Source organism: Falco biarmicus, chromosome 4 (assembly GCF_023638135.1).
Source record: "Falco biarmicus isolate bFalBia1 chromosome 4, bFalBia1.pri, whole genome shotgun sequence".
NCBI lineage: Eukaryota > Metazoa > Chordata > Aves > Falconiformes > Falconidae > Falco > Falco biarmicus.
Genome location: NC_079291.1, coordinates 10,217,457 through 10,244,681, shown reverse-complemented (window position 1 = coordinate 10,244,681; position 27,225 = coordinate 10,217,457). Strand labels below are relative to the sequence as shown.

Sequence of the window (27,225 nt, the reverse complement as noted above, 5' to 3'; positions counted from 1 at the left end):
GGTAAGAAAGGGTTAACACTAAGGACAGAGAAAACTGAGATTTCAGAACTTCAAGTGAAATTGAGAGGTTCTTAGAGAGACATTTCCAATTCATGCCTACTGTACTATTTATTTCCTTTCCCATCATTGCTGATTATAAGGATGTGCATGTGTAAAAAGAAGTTTCTTCATCTCTAATCAGACCAGCTCTATTCCATGAATCCACAATCCACTGTTCGTGACATTACAAAATGAATCAGGCAGGAGGCTCAAGCCAGATCAGAAAGTGACAGCTTCTGTTTGAACAGGTATCTTGGAAATTAATGATGATAGGGGACAGTATTATACTGCATAAGCATTTAACACTTTGCACTGTCTCATTCTCTAAAAAGAGGTGCAACAGATCTATTTACTGGAAAGGTCTTGGTATTCAAAAAATTAATAAATTGGACTGCTGATTTGTTCTACTTATACATCTAGAGAAATAAAGGCCTGCTTTGAATAGGACACTCACGCTACATGTATTGAATACTCCCTGGAACAACAAGGAAAGTTGCTTCTTAAAACTTTATCTTTGCATTGTAGCGTATGGTCACATCATTTAAGGTCTGTCTCAAGAATTTGGCATGCATTAGTATATGGCCTCTGTCAATCTTATTTCTGTGCTACAGAACCGATGTTGAGTAGGATATTACACTTACAGGAATGTGTCCCCTAACTAGCTTTACATTGCAGATGACAGGATCACAACAGAAGACTAGAGATTGATACCCAAGACCAGCCCTGCACTGAGAACCTTCCTATGTTGTTCTGCAAGGATTTTAGGCAAAAACATGATCTGTGTACATAAATATACATACAAATTAATAATTTAGACATTTTATATATATATATATATGTATACATACAAATTAATAGTTGAGTCTCACATTCCCAGGTGGTCCCTAAGCAATCTATTACCTAATCACATAAAAACGGCGGGTTTTCTGATTTTATAAATGCATACAAAATATGTTGTTAAAAAAGTCAATCACTGAGTGCTCAGTACAGATGTTAATCCAATTTGTGTGGTAATGATCAAAACAGTCAGTTTACATAAAGCATTACAGCTGTGCAATATTGCAGTCCTGCAGTTCTGTCATCAGCAATGAGGGTTACGTACCTGCCACTGGGAATTTTTCCGATGGACTCTGCATAGTCATGCTGACAGTGAGTAAGACCTTCCATTAGTGCTGCCCACGGTGACAGCCTTGCTCCCTTTCTGCTTTTATGTCCAAGGATCGTCAGCAGGAAAGTGTAAAAGGAGCTATAGCTCCTTCTACTGGGTCTTAAGGTTCCCAAGACTAAAGATTTGAGTTCCTACCAGGGCTCAGAGAAGCTAGTGAATGAAGACCAGTAGCATCTCATAGAGCTCTAAGTCTTCTTTTTTTAAAAAAAAAAAAAAAAATTCTGCTTTGCACATTCCCACTAACAGCATAATTTCAGAAGCAGTCACGCATTTAAAGAAGTTAGCAATAAGAAGTCTGGGGACATGTTGTTGGAATGGGGACAAAACTACTGCTAAACAAACTGATTGTCTGATCCACATATGACATCTCAGATGTAACAGCCTGTAAACATTATCTGTAGAGCTCCAAATAATAAATTTACAGATTTAACCAATCATACTTTGAAGGCTGTCACTGATCTAGTGGAGCATGACCAAATCCCGTTAGAGTACAAAATAGATTCTAGCAGAAAGTCTTACATATGCTGAGTTGCATATCTAAATAAGGAAAGCAAAGACATCACATATGCTACAGAGATGTATGCACATGAAGAAATTAATACATGCAACTAAATTCATCATCCCATGGGCCTACAACAAAGGTTTCAAACCCTGCGTGGTGACTCAGTCTGCAACTGTACTGTGTGCTTCATCGAAGAGTATCGCATCACCAAATACCTTCTTAAGTACAGACTGACTTGACATCAGTGAGTGAGGCAGTTATCCGTGACCGCTACACGAATATTCAAGAAAAATATGAGAGACTCCCATACAATTTGAACTGAGATAGTCAAAAGCAGATGAGATCTGTGTTCCATTTGCCCACTTCACACATTTATGTCTTTAAAATTACAGCACAATTTCAGTAGTCATTTGTTAGAGTTAATTCACTGGACAAGATTTCCTAAATTCTGCTGAAATTCTATCATCCTTGCAGCAAAATCTGGGGAAAGCGAAATTGCGTGAGTCTTTGACACACTGAAAAAAGCACAGGTAGGAAACCTGCACAGATGTGAAAGCACTCAAAGGACTGTTCCTATCTTGCCCAGTGGGGATAATTACAATTACATTGACTATTTTTTAATCTTTCCTTTTATCTTTCTTGTGTGAACAAAGTTCATGGGAAAAAGCATGTTAGATGGCTAGGTGTCTCCTCCTATTCTCAGCAGTACATGCTGCATATTTCTGGCTGCAACCCTCTGCATGGGAATGCCAGGGGTATTTCTAGGCCCCAATATCAAAAACAAGTTGTCATATATTTTGTAAGGGCCATCTACCACATTATCACTCATATTAGTATACACAGATCCTACAGGGTATCCTGCCTCCCTGTATAGCCAGAAAAAGCATCTTGACTAGGATGATATGCAGTCTTTTCTTCCCTTAGATAACTCCAAGAGCTGAAAAAATCACTCTGTTTAAACAAACTTCCTGTTCTTTTCTTTCCTAGGGTGGAAAGACTGCTTTTAATCAACGATTGCGTCACTATGGAAGGAAGATGCAGAGTGTGCTCTCAGATAAAATAAAATAAAAGCCCCACCTTTGGCTCAGACATTTTTCCCAGGACTGGCTAGAATCATAAGGGTCTCTTAACACTGCATTTTGTATGATATTTTTTGTCTCATTCAGAAAAAAAAATAATTAGTGGATTTTTATTTTTTTTTTAGTTACATTTGGCCCAATTAACATGAATCTTTTTTTGTCTCCTACAGCTTTTCTCCAAACAGTAGAGAAATCCGAAGCTTTTCTCCTGGCTCTCTCTCCAGGGACTAATATCTTTAAGTACTGCAAGGCCAGATCTAACTCCCTGACATTTGTCTGCCTTGAACTTGCAAAGCGCTCCTAAGTTTGTTAGCCTCCAAAGCGTCAAGAAACTACAATGATCTTTAGACATATTCCAAGTGGGAGGTTTTGCAGAAATGGCTTCATACAGCAATAAAACTGACAGCTTTTTCTGGTGAACCCATGTCAGAGGAGGGCAAATAAAATCCTCTGAAGTATAGCAGATATCCAGTTGAACACACGGCACGGGGAAGATTCACGAATAAAGGAGTTCCTCCATATCCAGCTTTTATTGTTGTCATTTGCCACAGAAATGCTGGCTTGAACCCAGATCAAACAAATCTAAGTTAGAAACAGGAACCAGACTAATTCTAACTTTATCATATACACTGCAACAGATACTGAAGCAAATATTAAGGCACTGTTTTCTCTTGGAAACTTGACCTTCACCTGATGCTGCAGGAGGGAGGAGCTGAGTTTGCTGGAGTGCCTTGCCCAGGCCCCGCTTTCGGCCTCACCTTCAGAGCGTGCAGAAACAGGGAAGGCATGGAAAAAGTGTATGACCCCAATGGCAGGCACTGCAGTGACAGCCAACCTGTTACAGCTTCTTACCACCAGCCTGGGAAGTCAGTCCAGTCACCTACTGAGCTGTGCTGCAGCAGAGCTCCTCAGGTGAGCAGGAACCAAGAAATGTGCCAATTTTTCTGAACGGTTGAACCCAGGGACACTGAGGGCAAGACTAATTGAACAATCTGCACAAAGGTTTATGCAACTCCGGCTACTTCAAAATCTCTACTTTCCAGCAACCAGCTAAATCAACTTCCAGATTGAAGTCACATTTCCAACGACTACATATTAAGGTGCTCAATGAAAAAAAATATTCTACAGGTAAAGCAGTTCTAGTTTGAGGTACCATCAACTTTAGCCTAAATAAAGGAAAGAGAAGAGAAACTGTGGCATTAGCCTAAAAAAAGACTCTCATGTGCCTTGACTGAGATTTTAATTCATATGGGTACAAAGATGTCTCCATTCTGAAGCCATCTTACAGGAAGGACAGCTTTCCTCTTGCACACTCTTTTGCTTAGTAGAGTCAAAGCTTGAATTACAGAGAGAGTAGTGTTTAAATTATCAAAGTTAAGGAGCATTTAATGACTTGAATACCCACAGTTTAAGTTAAATTGTACAGGGACTCTTTTTGAGCCATCATTCTAGATTAGGAAAATATCTGTGCCCTTCTGATGCCAAATACCTTTTTTTCCTTCACAACAGTTTTTATCATTTTCAATGACACCGTAACGGAATTGAACAAACAGCTGAATCCATAGAGATGTTTAATTCATTCTGAGATCTCAGCACCTCAGAAAAGAGATAAGATTTTACAAATTTATTCCCCTCCTTTATTTCAATTACCATGTTCATGCTTGAGACAATTCCTAGCCCAAACTTCTGGCCAAAAATCTGTTGGTAGGTAAGATAGCAGATCTAAATCAAATCACAACGATCTTGCAATAAGATCGCATAGCACAATTTTCCCTCCGTAGTAAAAGCTGCACTCTCCCCTATTTTCCTACTTGAATTCACTATAGGGTGGCAAAACTTCATGACATACACATGACAGGACGTTAAGACAGTATGTCTTGTAAGAAGTTCTAACACTATCCAAAGCTAATTTCAAATCCAAACATTAAAACAACAGAGTGTAAAGAGTGGCAAAAAAGGAAGACTGCTTACAATAATGAGGCCTTCCCTTGTTAACACTCTCTCAGTCTTTCAAAATCAGAAATTAAAAGAATGAAAGGGCTCTGCTATAAGCAGTTTGCTACACCCATATGACAAAAACCACCATCAGCCTTCAGTTGTGGCCCCTTTCTTCGTTGTCAAATTAAAAGACGCAACAGTGAGCCTCCTCTCCATTCTTTCTGGCCACCAGTTCATGCAAATTACGGAAGACCAGTAGTCTTTGCTTAGCAACAAGATTTCGTGTTCACTACTGATCACATTAATGATAAAGTAGTGAATATTAACAAATCTACTGGTGAGAAGAGATGCCCTCCTTCACTGACTCATCCATACAATTTAAAATCTCTGAAATAAAAAGAATAATGCATTCATCTAACAGACTCACTAGAAACAGAAAAGGAGCCATCAATAATACTGCTTTCCAGTCCACACCTCTGACACTGAAACCCAGGCACACAACAGTAATTTCATGCAAGGAGAAGGACTGCTAAATGTACAAAAACATACGTATTTCTACTGAGCCATGAAACTTTCACATTTGCTTCCGTCTTAGACTCATTCTAGTATTTTCTAGAGCTAGGGTTAGTACATGTGAGCTGTCCTGACTGCCGTGGGACACAAAGAGCACTGGTGAAGTGTGCTGGACTGTCAGCCCCTGAGCCCCTCCACCTCCCAGGGAATCACACAGCTCATTCAGGTAACTGCAGAAAAGGTTATCATTACTTACAGCAGGATGTCCAGCACAGTAGGTGTAGCTAGCATGAGACTGGTAGTGCAAGCTTGCTCTTGGAAAGGTGTATGTATTCCAAGCAGGTTGGCTGCTATTCCACTGGGAGCTAAAGCCAGGGCTCATGGTCACTCTCGATTTACTGTTTTGGTACGTTCTCACTGTGGAGCTGGACTATCAAAAAAGAAAGAAATGCAACGTAAAAATAGCTTTTAGGCTAAAATACAAACAATGCAGCTACATATCATTATTGTGCATATACATACTGCCACATGGTCTGGAACAAGCTTGAACGTTTCCTGTAAGGAACTGAGAAAAGCAAAAAATTGATTCCTTCATAGATATCGGTGAAACAGCTATGTCACTTAATGCCCAACAGAAAGACTGATGCCTGTTAGACTTCAGGCTGTGATGTAAATCAAATGGGAAATGGGTAAGTGATAGAGATAAGGGGATGTCCTGAAAATGTGCAGAGGGTGCAATCCTGCAAGATTAATAGGTGAAATGTCCATATTTGTTTATCACAATGAACTAAATACTGACATTTATTGAGCTTCTGATCAGCTATGCCCATTTTACAGTAAATGGCAGTTTGGGGCCCGTGTTTGGATACATTTCTTGAAGTCTTGAAATCCCATCTAGTGGCTAGGTAAGGCCAAGCCGTCATAAAGCTACCCCTGCATTTCAAATATGCAACCTTCTAAACAGATTATGAAACATCATGACATTTTTTAATTATTTAAAATGCAGAAGAAAAAACCCCAACAAAATCTTAATTTATTTTTTTAAGTTAATTCAGTAACTTCATCTGAAAGTAACCCAGACTACGGATGTCTTTCTTGATCCACTTTCATTCTTTCTGGCTTTCTCTCATTTTACTTTATTTTGACTGCAGTTCTCTGCTTCTAGTCCTTGTTTTATAAAAGAATTTCCTAACAAATGCTTCCACTGATAGGGGTGGTTTATTAGGACAGAAAAAAAAAAGTCAATTTTCAGTAAGTGTAGAAGATGTATTAGAAGTGGATGCATTTTTAGCAGATATTTAGTTTGGCCTTCAAAGACACACAAACATACTTTTTCCTCCATATCCTGTTCTGCATTTGGGTTTTGCTCGGTTTCTTTTTATTGGCAAAGGTGTTCTCAATATCCCATGCAAATGTCCCACTGACTAATTGTAATTATTATTAAACCAAAACTGTTCTTATTCAAGCATTAAATTCACAGTGACCTTAGTAATACAGTGAAAGCTTATGAAATATGAACACAAATAATATTTCTTAGAAATGCTTAGAAATGTCCCTGTTAGTAAATTGGTGCTATCAATTTTAAAAGCTATATTCAAGAATGACACTTCATTTATTTTTACCCTCCTTTCAAAGACAAGTCTTGTACACAATGTATGCAGCATTAACCGAATATCAATATGGGCCACCATCGAACAAGGTGTTTCACACTGTCCAAGACCATCCTTGCCCCGAAGTGCTTACAAGATAAATGAGGTCAGGGAAAGGATGAAAGAGCAGAGTCTGATGCAGAAGCAGAGAAACAGCTTCGTAAACATCACTTTCAGTTTCATTTCAATGCTTGAGCTCAGTTGCATTGGGAGAGGATTAGTGAATTGGAAGGGAAAGGGGATGGAGAGGAGATTCACAAAAAGGTTTCAAAGACACATTCTAGCTATAAAAATATACACCCTGTACAATCTTTCCAATTTTTAACACTGTATTTAGATGAGATGGTTGTAGAAACTACAGACCATGCTGGCATCGGCTGAACATGCCCTCTTTATTTAATTTAATTTTCAAAAGTTTAAGTACACAAAGTTTGCCTCGGTTTTCAATTGCTGGCTAAGCTTTAAGTTCAAGAAAAGGCCAAACAACTTCCTGCGCGTGTTTATTTCCTGCACCACAGCTTAGGAAGCCTGAAAAGAGCAGTTTCCGCTCACCAGTTCTCAATATCTCGACAGATTCGCCTCCCGCCCCCACCCCTAAGCACAGGATTCCTGCGGCGTGATTTCTAAAGATTTAACTTACGACTAGCTGAACACAAAGCATATGAATGAACACTAAAACCCACACTAAACTCTCATTAGTCACTGTGTGTGACAAGTGGTTACTTTGTTCTTACAAAAGGCTTTAGGGGGAAAAAAAATCTGCCCCTACAGTTAAAGGGGCTTATTTGAAATAAATCTTTTTGCATGAATTTAAATTATGACAAATCAAAGGAAAGAGGCTATGGCTAGAGCTAGAAAAAAACTGAAGGGTTTTAATGTGGTTTTTTTTTCTTGGGTTTTTTTTTCTTCCCTTCCCCTTTTACCCTCTTTCCCCAAGGAGCAGAAACTGCATTTTCTTTCTTTTGACATATTACTTATCTTTCAGATCACTCCTCAAAGACAAACCTCTCTTTCTGGGCCCTGGTAGACTTGCTTCTACATAAGAGATGAAGGCTAGGTTTTGTTTCGGACAGATCAAGTAGGTTTTTAGCCATAATGTACTTCTCCATGTACATTTCTCCCCTTTATAAATACCAGGTATTCAAGCGTGGCTGCTTATTAATTCTTGAGGAGTTCATCCCCGGCCGAATATTCTGTGAATATTGAGCTGCTGTATCCTAACAATAGCTTTGCTCCTTCCTATTATTTCTGATGGGTCTGCATTGTATGGACCAGTGGAAAATATCTGTGGCTGATGGGATGTGAAGATGCATTGTCAGCTGTGATAATTGTTAACTGATTATTTTCACTATGGCAGCAAACTCCACTACAGTAAGGAGAGAGAGAGAAGCTATTAGCACTATACAGATGTGCACAATACCTGTTCCTGTGTTAGAGAAAAGGAGCAAAAATAAGCCTGTTTTTTCAAAAAGCCTGCCTCAGGTGCTGAACAACCTTCTGCCTGTTGACGGAGTTGTGTTTCATGTTTGTGTGCTACACGAAATGCCTCCCTCTATCTGCCACCGTGCTGGAGGCACGGCTCAGCCCTGGTCCTAACTCCAGGCACAGCGATGAGCCCCTCTGCCCACTGTCTGCCCCTCCACCCAGGTCCCACCTCATGGGGTGTGCGCGAGCAATGGTGAGCCATTGAGACCGCCGAGGATGTACTGGGCATCCTACCCCCGTGCAGGTCACGCGAGACTCAGAGGTGGGAAATGAGACCCCACGTACCCCGCTCCCCTCAGGGTGGCTGTGGGAGGAGGTCCCTGCAGGGAGAGCCCTCTGCTCTGAAAGGCTTTGTAGGGGGGCTGCTATTTCTGGCCCGATAAAAGCTTCTCTCTTTCTGCTGGCCTATCTACAGAAAAAAACCTAAACCAAATCACCCCAAAAGTCAATACACAGAAACACTGCTGGGATAACTGGCTTTGAAATCTTGAAGCTATCCAGACTGTCTGTCAGCCAGAGAACGGAGACCTCTGCACTGCCAGCCACCAAGTCCTGGGACAGCCTGGCCACCTCATGGCTCTAATCTAGGGTGGCTGGGGAGCTACGAAATGATATCAGGGACCCCAAAAGTTGATGCATTGAATTCAAGGTGTTCTCTGAACAAGCAAACATCCCCGCAGCCTTCCCAGCTCAGTGCAGAGGCGCCTGTGGGAAAGACCCTGGGCCAGCTGTGAGAGCTGGAGGGCAGAGTGGTGCTGGCAGCGCAGGGTGCAGGGCAGCCTCTGTGAGGAGAGCCTGGGGCTGCCCCATGCCACACACAGAGGGTTCCGCGGCTCCCACCAACCCACCACAGGGCACGGCTGAGCCCCTTGGCCAGGATGGTGGCACCTCTAGGAAAACGTATTCAAGAATGGGCAAAACGCGGCTTGGGAGTGAGGAAAAAAGTGAGAAACATCCCTGCAAGCACTCAGAGGAGCGCAGGAGGAGGGTGAGGAGGCTCCCCTGGTGAGCCCACCTGGAGCAGATACAGGACAAGGTCCATGGAGGATCCCATGCTGGAGGAAGCGGGTATGTCCTGAAGGAAGCGTGACCCACACTGGAGCAGAGGAAAAGTGTGAGGAGCAGGAAATAGGAGCTGTTATTCACCATCCCCCTGTGCCAGCTGGGGTGCAGAGTGGGCACAGGCTCAGGAACGGGGGACCGAAGCTGAGCCTGGAAAAAAGGGGTAGGGGGGAGGTATTGTCTTAATTTGCCCTATCTTCTCACTATCCAAACTTATTTTCCCTGGCAATAAATTCATTTTCCCCAAGTTGAGTCTGGTTTTGCCTGTGATGGTAGATGCTAAGTGATCTCTCTGTCTTTTATCTCAGCCCACAAGCTTTTCCACCTTATTTTCAGACCCCATTTTGTTGAGAAGGAACAGTGAAAGAGCAGCTGAGTGGGTGTCTGGCAGCCAGCAAAGGTAAACCCACCACAAAGTGGCAGGTCTACAAGCTTTCATTTGAGATTTGAAAGTGCATCTATTCCCCCCTAACTCTACTGATTCCTCCAATAAAAGGTATCATCTCTCCTCATAACCCTGTCTTATTTATATCTTTTAGGCTGTCAATGGTAGCCCAATGCTGTCACTCCTGGGACAACCTGATCAGCTTTTCTCAGAAAACTTCTCCAGAAAATTATCAGATAACAACAAAAAGAACCATTGCCCTCCTTGTTATGTTTTGCCAGGAACAACAGACACTACAAAGCTAGAAGAGGATTTTCTTTTCCTTGAATAACTCACTCCAGTATCTTTATACCCTAAAGGTCTGATGCAATCTAGAATCACAATCAGTAAATTTTAACTACCTAAGCATATTTTAAAATATGAACCCTTTTTCCTGTGCCTTAATTTCTCTGGCTTATAAGTATGGATAATCTTACTCTAAAACTCCTAGGCTAACCTTTTCCTCATGTTTGTAAAAGTTTTGAACATTTTTGGACATAAGCATGAGTGAAGCGCAAAGTATTATTAGTATAATTACTATTTCTTCAGCTTAACCGCTTTCAGTTCTTAGTACTTTTGATAGCTGATATGTGAAGTCTAACTGGAAAAAATAGAACCTAGTATTTATGGAGCACTTTTTATCTTCAAAGCACTTTGCAGATGTTAAACGGTGACAAAATGTTTTACTAGTGCAAGACTTCCAACTTTTCAAGTTTATAGTAGATAGAAGAACTAGCAGCCACTCCTTCCTATTTGTATGTGAAAAAGGCATACCCTTCGACTAGGACATTAAGCAACAACAATAGTTCTGACATAGTCTTAGTCTCCGTGTCATCACACCCATGGTCTCCACTCTTTTGCAATACAGTGTCATCAAGCAGCAAACTAACAGGAAAAATCTATGCTAATTTTTGAAGTTCTACATCACATCAAATGCAAGAGGGACACCCTTCTGCCAACTCTTCCAAAATGTGATCATTATTGTCTTTGGCAGTCCAAATGAAGAGAGAAGGTCATATATTCTGCTCTAAGTTACCTCTCTACTTACACTGACTTTAAAATAAAATTAAAAAAAAAAGACAACAAGTGGGATTAAAGAGGTGTAAATGACATCTGGATTCAGCCTCCCATTACCCCATTTTTTAAAAGCAACTTCCCAGAGCTATGATGTCATTTTCTTAGACCACATAATTTGAGCTGCCTCCAGTCCCTTGGATTTTGGATACAGAATGGTTCCGTCTTCAGCTGCATCTTCTGTGTGTTTGTGGGTTTGTTGTTTCTTTTCTGAAAGGAACTGTGTTTGAAAGGATGTCCACTCTCTTCCCCCTATCCCTTCAAGGGATATGACATCCCTTATTTTGGATGTCAGAATGATTACAGGAGTTGGGAAAGGCCAAGCAGAGGAAGTGCCATTCTAGAGATACTGTTTAAAAGAACTCTATATGCCTGAATGTGGATCAGACCATGATGCAAAGCACGGTCCTACGCTCTTAAAAGTTTGGACACTTTACAAAATACTACCATTCCCATAGAAATCAAAGTTTTCCTATATTCTGGAGAAGTCAGAAATGAAAAGAGCTGCCCTAGAACTTTATTGCATGAGCTAAAATGATGCATTTGGTTTTTTGCTCAGAGAAAATATGAAACTGGCAAACCAAATCTGAAGTTACTTCATCACAAAATCCACCTGAGACACCTAAAAGATTTTGGTAATGGTGAAATTGAAGAGTGAGGGTCTTTTTGCTTTTTAGGTTGTTATGAAAACTGAAGATGGAAGATATTGCAGATTTCAATTTTTTTTTTAATGGCAGGAAAGAGGAATTTTGTGCTGCTACTTTTCCCAACATAATCTTTCACTATAGCTTGCAAATCTTTTACGGTCTACAACCAGATTCCATCTGTTTCAGTAAAAACTGAGCTCTTAATATTTGGCTACTGCAGATTTCAAGTTTATCGAGTTTGTCTCATAACCTTTATGAAAAAACGTCAGAGACATGACCAAATTTAAGAGAAACATTGTTTTTCCAGACATGGGGTTGAAACTCAATACACTGTACCTGGAAAAACACGATCAACTGAGAGAAGCAGCATTCCACTGAAGCCACAGAGAAATCATGAGGCTATATTTCATATCTCGGCATACATGTAAGGCTATAGCTCATCCAGTGGATCCAAGAGTGCTGAGCGCTAGCCCAGATCATGCCAAAACCCCAGGCTGTGCAGCCCATCTGACCCCTCCCTGTAGGTGGGAGAGGAATGCTCTCCGTGGGCTAGCTTTGCTCAGCAGGCTCCCTACCAAGAGCGTGAAGGGGACCCAGGCCTGCAGGACACAGCTGGCACAGCTGGATTTAGAGCTGTAGGCCAACAGGAATGCTAAGCTGAGAGACTTTCTAGGATAGGACCCAAATTATCTAAATAACTCTTGAGGAATGTATTCTAGAAAAAGAGTCAGGCACTCATTGTTATTTTTCCCCGGAGTTATGCCTTGAAAGCAAAATATATATGGTTTTCACACTTTTTTGGTTAGGACTGCTGTCATTTCCAATGACTCAACACTGTAATTCATGTTGTACTTTTAACTGTTACTTGAAACTTTGAAATCCTAGGCAAAGTATGAAATATTGCTCTCATAGTTACAGAGGGTGAGCAGGGGAACTGAAAAAAAAATCAGGCCTTCACGGTTTGAGGAAAAGGCCATGAAGAACCTGGTTTTCTGCCACCTTATTATCCACGCCAGTGCCAAGGGGCGAAGAATTAGCAACAAGAGACAGGCCAGTGACAATTCAGATTAGCCTTAAAGTCTTTTGGCGACCCGTGGGGAAGACCTGGGTGCTGCTCTTCTCTGATGGGTTTCAGTCAATTTTTGCACACATGCACCTCCCAAAAACCATTACCACCAGCAGCATCTCGGCAGGCAAGCTCAGTGCAAAGACCAAGTAAAAGTCAAAAGAACTGTTCCTGTGCTTCAGACTGATTTCTCCAGAATAAGAAAAGGAATTTTGCATGCATAAAAGAAACTTGTATTGGTTTTGTTACCCAAGTTGCACCCAGCCATAGGCAATGGGGACACTCATGCTCCTGGGCTGCCATTTGTGTGTCTTCTACAGAAGGAAAAGTGAAAGGAGAATTTCCAAAAGATATTTTTTTGTTTGTTTATCTGTATTAGATTATTTGCAAAAAGTATACTAGGATTAAAATGTATGTTGTTAGATGGAATTCTTATATGTCTGGTATAAACCTTTAATTTAGGTTTGAACACAGCGAACATTTTGACTCCAAGTCCCCTCCTCCTTCACTTTGACAGAGTAAGGGCACGTCAAAGTTTCTTCTGTTCAGAATATTATTTAGTCAATCTGTTGTGAGAAATTTAAGTCTTAACAACCTCAGAAGGACATTGAATATAACCTTGTAATGGCAGGTCATTAAGTAATTATTTTCTGAAAATAAACTACACTAGCATCTGTTCAATTTACTCCAGTCTTTTTTACAACACCAAGGTTACACTTTAAAGTAATGAGCACGACCTGAGTGTTCCTAGTGAATTCCAGCAAGATAGCACTGGGTAAGACCCCATCACAGATGATCTGCATAGTTCTGATTTCTAAAGAAGTCACTCATATAAAATAATCACTCACTACAATACTCCTATGAACGCACATACAGCTCATCTGTACAGAGTGACTGGAGAAAAGAATGTTCTTCCTCCAGGAGCTGTCGGGCACACAAGTCACAGAGGCAAAGAAACTGAAGGGTAGGATTTGCGCCAGGTGAGAATGTCTGATGGTGAACATTAATCTTAAGAAAAGTTGTTGATTACATAGAAAACATTTCATTATGTCTGTGATCTTGGCAGATCTTTGGAGGAGTGTTTTTACAAGGTCTAAGAATTCCTCTCTCATATGCAACAGTTGCCACCCTTGAAGTCTTTTCTGCGAACTATACAGCAGTATTTGGGACTCAGCATTCCCTTGGTAAAATAGAGGACACAAAGAGATGCTGCAAAATGTAGAAAAAAAATTATTGTGATGAGTGCATTTCCTAGAATCACACTCCCAGGTACAGAGGGCTCTTGAACTAGTTTTGCTGTACATCAGCAAATCACTTTTACCTAGGTTGTGGGTTTTTTGTTGATTGGTTGGTTTTGGTTGGTTTCGGGGTTTTTTTTGGTGGACCTATGTACTGCTGTCTGAAACACAAGTTCAAGAGCTTTACTGATTAATGACTGATTTTAGCATTTACCTGTCTGATAAATTGGGGCTTTTTACAGACACCTAAAATCTTTTGTGAAACTCATTATATTTTGATAGTTTGGGGAGAAAAATAATTATTTCATTAACACTTGAATTCCTTCCCCTTTTACAGTACCCAAAGGTATGTTTCACTATGTTCTGCAGTATCTTAATGTTTTTTCTGATGTATCTGTTTACTACATGTATATTGAACTGCTCCCTGAACAATAAATCAACCACTGTCTTGGATACAAAATGATTTTCCTCACGCTAGATCTGCAACACACAACTCTTTTTAGACAATCCCAAGAGTAACAACTGGCTGACAATTTAAGCAAGTCTGCAACATTAACCAGCGAACGCAATCCAGATTCACATACCAGGGAAGAGGGATGCTTACGAACAACCCAAACCCAGCCATGGCACAACATCAATTCTACAGTTCTACCAAATGAGAAAAAGTCAGATTTCTTTCCTCAGCTGCAGCAGTCAAAGCATCACGTGCATATTACAAGTCTCCATGTCCACAAAACGCTTACTTTACTGAATGCAATGCAGTTATGAAATGCATTTAGCCACTGGAAAGAATTCTGTAAATCCTGCAAAGCTACCCAATGTGCCACTCCGCAGCTAACTCCTGTGGATGAGCCTGCATGCTTTTGTAAACCTCACTGTGGGATTAGGACATTTATCAATGCTATGATTTCTTTCCTGCAATGTTATATCTATTGTATACCAGGAGTTCTGCAGGTGCATGATTTATCCATCCTGTCATTAGCTACAATACCCTGCAAACAGTTTTTATTTTCTGCTGGAGAAACAAATACTCCTCCCGTAGTTTCTTTTACTGCTGACAGGGGAACAGGCTCTTGCTCCCTTGACAACAGAACAGCTTGCTTGCTTGCTCTGACCAGGGAGTTATAATTTTCAGTTTAACAATCTGAAGCTCAACATCATTTCTTATGGAATTAAGTAATATAGGGAAAATTATAGCTTACTTCTTTTCAATATCACACCTGAACTGTCATTATCTGTTAAGCACCAACATGTCTGATCACTTGAGGGATGTTACAGACAACACAGACCCTAAGCAAATGTCAGATGAATCAAACATACAAAATTCTCTTTTAGGATGAAAACAAAAACTCAATCTGAATTTTCTTACTGGGATTAGGGTTTGCCAGAGATTTCAGTTTGGCTGAAAATATTCAATGAACTTTTTAAAAAGGAAGGAAGCAAACTGGATACCCAGGAAATCCAGAAATGAAAAGCCATTTCTTACTCAGTGAAATCATACTCACACAGGCCTTTCACTCAAATTAAATATTCATAGAACTGCATATATTGTATATGACACGTTCGAATGTGAAAAGGCTAATATCCTCTGGCTTTTCCAGACTCAACTAATCCATTAGAAATGTAATAGTCAGTCGAACCATTCCGTGACTTCAGTAGGGTGTAACAAAAATAAAAGGGAAAGCAGAATGAACTACAAAGAGTAGAAGAAAATAAGAAGAAAGACGTATCCAAGACCAGCTCTCAGGGTACTCAAAATCAATTTCAACTGCCCCAGATATCTCTTGAGTATCAAATACAAAACAGCAAAACATGCACACGTGGCTACAGAGTTGCCTAGAAATGTTGCTTTTTCTTCCCTTAAGCTTTGGGCACTCATGCTGGAGAAGAGAGAGATATCATTAATTTATTGAAAGGGATGAGCAAATTATAACTGGGAAGTCAACTATAAGGTATTCAAATTCAGTGTAGCAAGGACTGCTTTTCCAGTATACATCAATACAAGATTTCATTAAAAAATAAGTAAATCTCATTGAAAAATGACATTAAAAATTCCAATATAAAAGACAACAGAAATACCTAAGAGACAGTGTGTTAAGGCATGAGAGCTTATGGGATTTTGCTTTGTCTTGTTTTCATTCCCCCAGGGAAAACAAAGCAATGAAAGGCTATTAAAATCCAAATAATTCTGCAGATTAATGACAATCATATAGTCTAAATAGTGGGAAGGAGACATGGGCATCAGCAAACAAAAATACTATTAAGTCAATGAAAAACTTAGTGAATAACTTAAATGAAGGAATAAAGTAGCATGAGGTAACACATGCTGAAGGTTTCACCATGCAAAGCTTCTCTGACCTTGGTCAGCACAGCATTTAAAATAATGGAACTACTCATGACCTTAAAGTAAACCATGAGTACAAGCAAGCAGATATACAAAGCTTTGTAGAAACTACTAAACATGGTTCTCTCCTGCATAACTGTCTACTGCACATAAAGCGCTACTACGTGGCTAGATCACAAAAGAAAACTTTGCTCTAAATCATGTCAATCAAATGTTTCTAAATATATAAAACCACTTTTACTTTCAAGTGTCAATGTGAATGCAAACAAGCAACCTTCCCCTCATAGTACTCTTCTTTCAAAACATAAACCACTCCTTATATTCTTATCAGCTAATGATCAAGAGTTTTATGGGCTGACTTGCATTTTGGCCATGCCACAAGTGTTTCAGATTGGCATTTTGTAGCCTATGAATTGGTAAACAAACCAAAATAAGAACAACAAGAACAAAACACCAATAACTTACAGTTTGGTCAGGTTACTGCAGTAAGGAAAATTCATGCAGGTCTGAAAATAGCTTCAGCTTTCATGAAATTACACTGCTGAGAAAAAATAACCCCAACACATTACACATTGAACGGTCAAGGTGGAAAGCAAAGATCTTTTGAATCCTGTTGGAGGTGCTCAAATAAGAGAAGTTATCGACCCTCAAGAGAGGAAATCCAGCTGAGGCTCCTCAGAGCCTGGCATGTGGAGCTGCACTTCTTCACTTAGGAAATACTGACAGCCAGTGGAATAACTCCATGCAGCTCAGCCTAAGGGATTTTTCTGCCCCCATGCCCAATGGTAGAAAGAAGATTCAGATCCTTCCGACTGAACTTCGACATCACAAACCTGACAGGCAAAAGGAGGGGGGGAAATGAAGGAAAGCTTTGCTTTTGTGTTTCTCCCTGCTGTAATCAAAGCCCCCTTTCCTATCCCCAAATGTGTGTTAAAATGTTAAAATCTAGATTTTAGAATGTAAGTACAGCGGTCATATCCAGGCTGCAAGAACCAGATGAGAGATGAGGAACACAGACTGAGGACAAGAGAGAAGATGACCAGAAACCACAGCAGGAGGCTCCAAGGATAAACAGATGCTGCCCTGTCTCATCTGTGTTTTCTGTTTTGTGTTTTTGAGTCTACTTCTCAAAAGACTAGACATGGAATGAATACAGATGGAGATTTCTGTCACATTTGCTCCCAGTTGGTTTAAAACCTCTGCTTCTCAAGTCAAATCCTTTCTAGAGCTGATGAGTGCATTTCCAAAGCCTGAGGATGGATAGAATTTCTTGTCATGCTGTAAGGACACTGGTCTAAAAATGCTAGAGGATTAACAGAAAATTAAACTAATACAGTTACCATAGAAGTTCCTTTAAAGGGTATATTTTGAATTTCATATTTCTATGTCAGTAGATAGTCTCTGCAGCTCTGTGCTTAGAATATGCATTTCAAGAAAATTTGCCATATAGCATATTCAGTCATACGTTGTGTTTCTTGACACATGTGGGTGTCATAACCTTACTGCAGAAACAGTAAAAAACAGTAATATTAATAAGAATTGTACAGAAGCTTACAACATTAGTTATCCTATTACCTACAAAACCAGTTCAGAATGACTGGTGGGAATAGTTTTGAAGATTGCAAAAAAGTATTTTTAGAGATACATATTTTGTTCAGTTTAAAATGTATTTTCAAACTTCCAATCACCTCTACTTAGCTTCATTATTATTTAAGTGCAACTTTTAGTATCTAGTGAACTGTTATATAGATACTAAGACAGAAAGCTAATGGGTACAGATGTAAAAGAAAAGAATCTTGCCTACTATACTTGGAAAAAAAGGATGGTCTTTCACCTGCAAAGGAGAACTATTATTTGGAAGATCAAAAAATGCCATTAGCTCTGAATCAGGCTTCTGCGACTCAAACTTTCCACAATTTTTCCTGGTGTCTATAACAGAGATTTTACTGCTTCCTCTATCGCACCCTTTGGGAGATGGTATGACATCTTCTGCCCATTCATACAGAACAGCAGCGTCCCAAATCACTAAATCAATCACCAATCACGTAACTACCACATCAATTTTTTGGTCAATTTTCAGTTATACAATGAATATGGAAGTCATTATAACTGGGAATAAACACAACAAAAGACACCGAGAGGCTTCCAGTAATACACATAGATACACGTAAGCATGAAGTGAAATAAAGAAGAACACAAGCAGAATACAGAGAATATTTCCAGCGATGTTTAAATCTATTGGCAAAGCAATTTTTAATGAAGCTAACAGCAGAACCATGAACTGGGTGGATTTAAGAAAGCTAAAGCACAGAGAAAAGCAAAGATGGGGGGAAATAGATTTGAGGAGATGAATCATAATAACAGCGCTTTGCTCCACCTCATTTATCTATGTATATTTACATTTATACATCTATGTGTCTACTACATGAGGGGGGGGGGGGGGGTAATGTTGTGAAGCTATTCTTTAATTCATCAAGATTAAAAAAACACCTTGTTACATCTTTTTGAATATTCTTCTTAAATTTTATATTTTAAAAGAAATATCTATAAAACCTCTGCTTCAGAGGGAAAGGTAATTTTTTTTTTCTTAACTGACTGTTGCTAAGATTTTATGTAACGTGGATGAAAAAAACCACAGGAAAAAAGATGATGTTCCACAACTTAAATATGGAAGAAAAGATCTATCTCATATTCTAAAAACTAGATGTATTTATGCCCCGAACTCCTCTAATTTTAGAAATATCTGTTGTAGACTGTCATTATAGCCAAATTGTTTGCAGGTGCTGCTGCACAATGGAATAGTCATAGATAAACTGTTGAAATATTTGATGGCATTGTCAACCTGTTAACAAAATAAAAATTATTAAAAGGACACTGAATTGATGCTAGTAACACCAAAGTTTGAGGTTACCAATATTTTTACAGCACGCTCTTTTATTTTGACCATGATACAGAAAAACGAATATTTTCTAAGTAGACTCTTCTAGTAATAATTGTTGACTTAGATAGATCAAATTGATAGAACTTGCATAAGGTTTTTTTGCCATCACCTAAAATTCTGATTTGAGTGAGAAACATTTTAATTCTTAACAAGCTCTCTCGAGAAATTATTATGAACTAATGCAAAGAAATGAGTTTATGAAAAGTTTTTATTTTAAAAAATTATTTTTAAGTAGCAGAATGTTTTACTCTAAAAAAAAGAAATATATTATTGTATACCGAATTTAAGAAAAGATAAACAGGAATATAGTTGCTATAAATACAATATGGTAAGTTATGGTAAGGCAAATTGTAAGTAATCATTTGACTTCCTGGATCACCTCTAGCTGACCAAAGGATAGCACACTTGTTAGATGAAGCATCAGATACACTGTTTGTTTCTTTAACATTGGAATCATACACTTTGACAAATTTCTGCTAACTATTCCTCTGCAAAACCTTGATAACTTCAAGAAATGCTGGATGTCAATTTTGTTCTCAGTGCTAAGGTCCCAGTGCACTGAGATCCTTAGACGCATGCATTGCTGAAAGCACAGGATGAAGTCTACTGAAGCCCTCAGGATTTGTTATATTACTAGAATCATACACAGATTTTCATTGGAAAGGCTTAAATACCTAATGGAATTGACCCTGCACTGAAGACAAAAATTTTATTTCTTTGCAAGAACAAAAAGATGGAGACTTAGATAGGAAAGGGGAGATGTTGTTGTCTGTTTTAAAAGGATATACATCTTCATGATGCAGGCTATAAACAAGGATAGAAAGATTATTCCTCTCTGAAAGATTATTCCTTTCTGGGCAACGTATTCCGCTCTTATTATCTACAGGATATCTTGCACCTTGTTCTGAAGCATTTAGCAATGGTTCATGGAACAAGAGATGTTTAATGGTCTGATATGGCCTTGCTGCATCAATCACTGTGATACAGCAATCAAAACCAGACGGTACATACGGCCCTTTTTTATCTTTACAAGAGAATTCCACTATGCTAATCTCTAAAACATATCACCAGATTATTCATTTCTCTCCCTTGTATACTTCCTTATTTAAAAATAAATAAATCAATCAATACAGCCATCATGCAAAATTTCTGAACTTAAGGGAAGTCAATAGTGATTCTAAGTGTTTGGCAGAACACTGCCTCTGTGTGTATCAGGGTTGCAAATCGTAAGGAGCCCTATTGACCTTTTTCTTTTAATAAACTCATTTTTGGAAAAAACACACACATTCATTATGTCTCCTACTTCCTGGAGGAAATATTGGTGCAGCTGAGGTCTAGAGACAGAAGACTCAACAACAGGAGCAAACAATTGAAGTATTTCACTGTCTTGCTTTTTCCTTCAATATTCTTCTACACAAGTATTCTTCTTACTTCTACTTACTTTCTATTAGGGCTAAATTGTTCAAAAGGTGAGTCATTTGCTGTACCTTTAAAAAAATCCACATTTTTGCATGAAAAAGGATGACTGCACATGAAATAAATGGTTGTGTAATTTGTACTTGAACACTTACATTTGCCTTTAAAAATTCAAGAACTTGCAGACAGAGTAGGTGTAACTAGGCAACTTGCATCTAGATTTGAAATTGTGACCAGGTTCAGGCTATTCCTTAAAATCTTGGGTGTCTATTTCAGTGTACCCATGTCTCTTCCATTCTTCTCTTCACTTGTTTGCACACACTTCTTGTGAAACTGTTTTCACTTCTCTTTATTTAGATATTATTAACAATTAAAAGTTAGGTCAATATATGAAGAATTCCCACCTAAAAGTTTATAGACAACGATTATAATTTGACTTTTAGGAAACCAACAAGAATTTACAGTACAAGATTAAATGGGTAAAAAAAGAGTTTGAGGTTTATAATGGCCAACAAATCTTCAGTATCCAAATGACTGACATGAAGGATTCTACTTTTATTAATTGCCTCCAATAAGGAGCACAGATATCTCCACTGATTTTAAGAGCCGATACAAACTTTTCTTTTTATTTTTTTTTCTTTTATTCTTCAAGGTTGACTGAGTTATGTGGATATAGTTATCCATAAATTTATAACATTCTTGAGAAGAGAGATTGTGGACTTTTGTTGTTGGGGTTTTTTACTACTAAAACTTGAATGTATAGGCTGCAGAGTTGTTTCCCTATGACTCACTTTGCATATTATTATTATTATTGTTATTGTTGTTGTTATTATTATTATTGTTATTGTTATTGTTATTATTAATTGTTATTACTATCGTTATTATTGTTGAAAGAAAGCAAAACAGTCACAAGATTGTCATGGCTGGAAGGATGGGGTAAGTTAACTGGGGAACAAGAATTCATGCTGAAGTCCCAAACAGCAGCAGCACAATGAAAAGGGTTTCAAGGAGAAAGCCATCTGCAATGTACCATTACATGCTTCACTGTCACTATAAAACCCAAACGTGCTGCTGCTTGCTCTTCAACATGTTCTTGTAAGCACGCTCTATTAGCATCTTAGAAGAGTTTAGTATTTCCTTAGAAATAGGAAGGTCTTTTGACCTCTCACTGCATTTTGGCAAATAGAAATACCCAGGGGTAGCCCTCCTTCCACTTATTAATTGACAGCTTTCCCAATGAATGCACAGTCTAGGGTTTTCCTTCTTCCTAGTAAAATTTAAAGTCTACAAAGAGCAACGTGTGTTTGTCACCATTTTTTAAAATATCAGTGAAGAAAGTGGTGATAATCTGAAAAAAATCCAGAGATGACTAAATGCAGGTGGAATTTTGGAAGACTGCAGGAAAACAGCTGGGTATACTTCCACAGGGACTTTGTTATGCACAGATTATAAATAGGTAAACATTGTTCTTGCTACAAGTAACATTAAGGAATACTGAGAGCTATACAACTGTGGGACTTTCCACCTAACATTAACTATTCAATAGATAAAAAGCATTACAGATCACAGTGAAAACCAGTAAGTTTCTTCTATTGAACGCTCTCTAAATGTCATAAAATGGCCAAGTCACTCTGGGTGTGTTACCAACATGGGTGTGTTATCTACAATGCACAAGTTTCTTCCTTTTAATGTTACCCCAAACTAGGAAGCACCAGGAGAAGCTAAGTAGAAAATCTACTTCTTTACTTTTTCTTCCAAGAGGGTGCAATGAAGTATCAGCCTGGCGTGAGCAGATGCTAAATCAATTCTTTTTGCTTGTTGTATTCTAAGAGAGATGGTTGTAGCTGGAGAACACAGTTCAGTTGCTAAATTAATATTCACACTGTAGTTCCACATTTCTACCCCGGAATGAAAAAGGTCAGATCATGTGGAGACAGATCTGGGGGGGTAAGCCAACCACTGAAAGGAGAGCTAGGAGAGCTACAACCATGTTGTGTAGTGCAGAGAGTGGAAAGATCACACAATGAAGCACTTTGACTTCTTGCCAGGTATACCCTGTGAAATGAATTTCAAAATAAAGTTTTAAATTACAGACTCCTTTTCTAAGCCTTTGCTGGCATGAGCACTACTGTGGAAAAGCTGTGACACCAGCAATTAGGGATAGCAGAGTCTGAGATATTAAGGGAAACTTGTCAAGCAGAACTTAAAATATCTAAATATTTCTCCTAAATATTTGCTGAAAGAAGAAATAGAAATTGCTTTGGCTCTGCTTGCCTTTAAGTTTGCACCTTCTGGAATTTTTTGGAAAATGTTCACAGGCATTAGTTCAGAACTTCTATAAACGTAATACTAATTCATGTCTTAAAGTATCAGGAACAGGGAGGCTAAAGATAGAACGCTTTTAAAATATAGCATGTGGTGTGCCAGCAAAACAGTCCTACAAATTTTACGTTTGTCCTATCTGTCCAAGCAAAACACATTGTGAGCATCTAACCAAAGCTCCTGGAATCCCTTCCTTAATGTTTGCAAGGAATGCAGATGAAGAAGTATTTGTTGAAAGAATTAAGTTGATGAGAAGAAAGCATATGCATTAAATGAGTGACAAATGAGGTAAAGTACTTCAGTCCTGTCTTTAATAACCCTTTATCCCATACTAACCATTCATGGACAAAAATCCAAACTAATAACTGACATTTTAAAACCTCATGTAGTGTCTGCACAAATGATAGCAGCACCACCAGAAGGGACCACTGCAATGAAGTGTCATATTATTTTTCCAGAAAACCTTGAAAACTGTTAAAAAAAAAGATGCATTGAATAATGTACTTAATAGAAAATTGTATTTTTCCTAAATACATATCAATCGCCACCTAATGAGCCTGTTTTAAAATGTAGGAGAAACAGTTCTACAGTCTCCAACACTGGACTGCAGCGACAAAAATTATTTCGTACCCTTTAACTCCCAACAGAAGATGCAGAAGGTATTAAATGTAAATTACAAACAACTGGGCTGGTTCCTGCTTCCACGGGGTGCATGAAAAATTGCCACTGGCACAGTTTCAGAAATGATTTATTTTAAAAAACATCATCCTAATGTACAGCACCCCTCTAATGGCTCCACCAGGCTGCTTGTCACCGTCCCCAGCTTGTTAGTTAGGTCTTCTAGGATAAAGAAGTGGCAGAAAAGATGTCCAAGCCATGCTCTGGCTAACATGAGGTTAAATTCACATAGTTCCAGTTTGCTGCAGGAACTATTTCAGCTCTTAGTAAATCTCACAGCACACAGACTTTGCCTGTTACTTCTCCTGCTGGGTCTAGCTAAGGACTGAGCCCCATAGCTGAATTTTGAGTATCCTTAAAGTTTGTGGATCACAAATTGTAACAGATGTCCCTGCTGTGCAGGGAGTTTTGTTTAAAGGTCCATCTGCCTGCAGACTGAAATCTGGGATTCTTTGTTCACGTCCTGCAAAACCAGATCTTTCAGACCAGTCACCATAAAAATGCTGGGATTTTTCTGAGGGATAAAGATGATCAAGACGTTGCATAAATTCCTCCCTCTAAAAAGAGAAGTAGCTGAGACAGTCTCAAGGCTTGGCAGGACACAATCTTACTCATGTTAAAATTGCTTCCACAGAATCAGCTGCCCGCTGGAGGAAAGAAATGGATATGGCTTTTCCTTTAAACCTCACATATCAGACTTCAGTGCTCTCCGCTTCTGGCGGTGTGGGGAGGGAAGGAGTCACCTCTGCACGGCTAGATGGGGTACATGAGCCAGGCGGTGGAACACAAGGTCCAGACTATGGTCATTCAGAGGAGAAAGGCACAGAGACTAAAGCACCGGTATATTTAGCAGAATGACTTAGATATGCTTCCAAAATCAGAGCAAAAGAAGACAGGACAATGAAATGACATACAAAATCAGAATGGAAGAGAAGTGAGACACTATGGAGGAACGAAAATTAGGAGATGAGAAAATAACAGAAAGGGGAGAAGTGAAAAGAGGAGGAAAAAGTATTTACTATGCAATTAGATTTCATGCAGGGAAGCACTCAATTCCTTCCTCTGTACAGCTTACAATACCACTTTTCAGAAGAAATTCTCCACACTCCCCTTGGCATACGAAGGGGGAGGAAGGGCAGGGGAAGGGCTCTTCATCCCCGTCAGGCTCTACTGCTCTTTTCCAGGTTCCTCCATTAGATCACTACATTCTGGGTTTCAGATGAAAAACTTGCAGAAGTGAATGGGATCCTTGTACATGAACAGAGCCAACCCCAGCCCTAGGGGTTTTCTGTGCAGGCACTCATGACACCCTTGGGAGAACAGGCTCCAGTTACCTTCCTTGGCTTCCTCAGCTCACTTTCAGCCCAGCAGCTCTAAGTTTCTCCACAGAAGTAGCACCTCACTGTCTCTACGTTCTCCAATCATCACCAGCTTCCAGTAGGCCAACTTCCCTCCTACTCATCCTCTAACAGCATGAGGATGCTGTTATCTCCTCCTCAAAGTTTTAGTTATCCTATTTGCAGTTCATCTCCTTGGTGGCCAGCAAGAAGACCCACAAGCTTGAGAAGGGACTGTACAGACAGCCAAAAAATTGTTCAGTTTTCTAAACAGTCTCAAGTGTTGTCTATGCCTAGGTCAGACCTTCCTAAAAAAGTCCTTATTGCCCTTCCTTTGACTTCTCTACCAAATCATGCATAACCTCTGCTTTGTAGCCAGCTTCCTTCCTCCTGAATCAGGTCCTGCATAGGCAAGCGTGCCCAACACAAGCGCGCTTCTCTATTTCTCTCCCCTGTCCAATCTGAGGAATGACACACCTCTAGATATGAAGCAATGAATGACACAGCAATTTCATGAAATTAACCATAATTCACAGATTATGACAACATCCCCTTACTTGAAACTGGTTGCAAGTGTCCTCGTGTCTTCAGTTCTTTACTATTTTAGAATGGTGCACTTCACCTCCACTTAACAGTCAAAGGAAGTCAAAGAGTGCATCTTCCAGCTATTTCAGAAAACATTCAGCAACAGGAAATACATTTCTTCAGAGACTTATGGTAAATGTTTGCCATTGTTTTATACGCTTGCATCCTGTTCACCAGTTTAGGGGCAATCTATTAGAGAACCTGGGAAAAAATCAGTATTAAACACTTGGAAAGCTGGGTAACGCTACTCATCTGAGGATTGTTTTTCACATTTATATCTTGAAACCAAAGAATGAATTTTTTTTATATCTAAGTCTTTGTAAAGGTAGAAGGTACTGCTCATAATAACCACAATGTGGCCACAGCCAGGATTTTCCTGTAGAAGTATCATAGGTTCGATATTTTCTGCATTAAGTATTACTTTATGGAATGCATTTGAATTTTATCAGAAATCAGATGTCCCTGTTCTTTTATTGCTGGCAGAATTAGAAAGAGGAACAGATCAAATCTTTAGCATGGCATTCATAGTTTTTCATGTATCAGTGAAATGTTCTGTGCCTTCTTTCCAGATTTATTCTGTCATCTTGTTAGTTATCTATACTGTCCTCTTGTTCGCATTTGAAAAAAAAAAAAAAGGAAGTTCTCTGAATTCTCGAAATTTCCCCCTTTTTTCATGTTAGGCAATTCAATCGTCACTCTTCACATTAGAGCCACATGTAGAGTGGTCAAAATTTGTTGCAAGACTTCTTACAAGGCCCCATTAGTGGCAGACATATTCTTTATTCTTCTACTTCAAGCATCTAGTTAATCTATTTGCTTTTAACTACTGCTGTTTGCCCAGCAAGATCTTTCACTGCCTATCTGTGACTGCACCTCCTGAACTGACAGTCATGTCGGGTTTGGAGAATTTTTAATGAGCATTCAGTCCTACTGATAGCTAGAGAGCCGTTCAGTCCTCTTTCCGAGGAAAGACTCCTCAGGCACAGTGCAATCTTTAATTGTTTCCATAGTCATTCAGTGTGTCCAAGATTCAGACGCTACCATACAACTCCATTTCCCATTTATACTATGGGTGACAGGCATGCTGAAAAGGGGTCAGATTTTAAAATAAGGAAATGATTTTTTTCCCCAAAAAAAATAGAACACGCACACAAAAGCAGATGAAGAGAATGCATGCCGAAAATGAAAATGAATTAGCTCCACTCTACTAAAAGAAACCAACAAATGCTTTTACAAGAACAGTGAAAAGCTGACTAGGGCCTCAACTTGCTCTCACTAATGTCAGTAACAGTTTGATTCAATGGGAGCAAAGTAAATCCCATTACAGCCTTTTATAGCAAAATCCTAATAAAAGCAGACACTACAAAGTAAAGGCCCCCTTCAGCCCTCGCTTACACCATAGCCATTGTAAAGTCACACCATCGTAGCTGGGGTCCGCATTCAGACCTGGAGCATTTCAGTCCTAAGCCCACTGCGTCACAGAAAACCAAAAGGAGATGCTGTAGTGAAATGAGAATTGCAAGTCTCTGCCGGCCGTGGATTTAATACGTTATTGTTAGGTTTACATAAGATCTGGCTGGGTCCCAAACGTGCATTCCCCAACACTCATGCTGCCTGATTTATGCTGTCTTATTTGGCTGGTAGAAGAATCAAATTGGTAACTGGTTTTGAATGAAGGTAATTAGGGTGGTTGATTGGTTTTGTAATTTGGAGAACAC

General features: G+C 39.2%; 1 protein-coding gene across 7 annotated transcripts in view; it reads right to left on the bottom strand.

Annotated features, from left to right (window-relative positions):
* The window catches only part of RBMS3 (RNA binding motif single stranded interacting protein 3), a 722,581-nt gene that overhangs the window by 497,830 nt on the left and 197,526 nt on the right, over window positions 1-27,225 (bottom strand). For all 7 annotated transcript variants that reach the window (XM_056334362.1, XM_056334363.1, XM_056334361.1 and 4 more), the window contains one exon: window positions 5,496-5,669. In XM_056334362.1, the coding sequence (XP_056190337.1) occupies window positions 5,496-5,669 (174 nt within the window). The remainder of the gene's footprint in view (window positions 1-5,495; window positions 5,670-27,225) is intronic.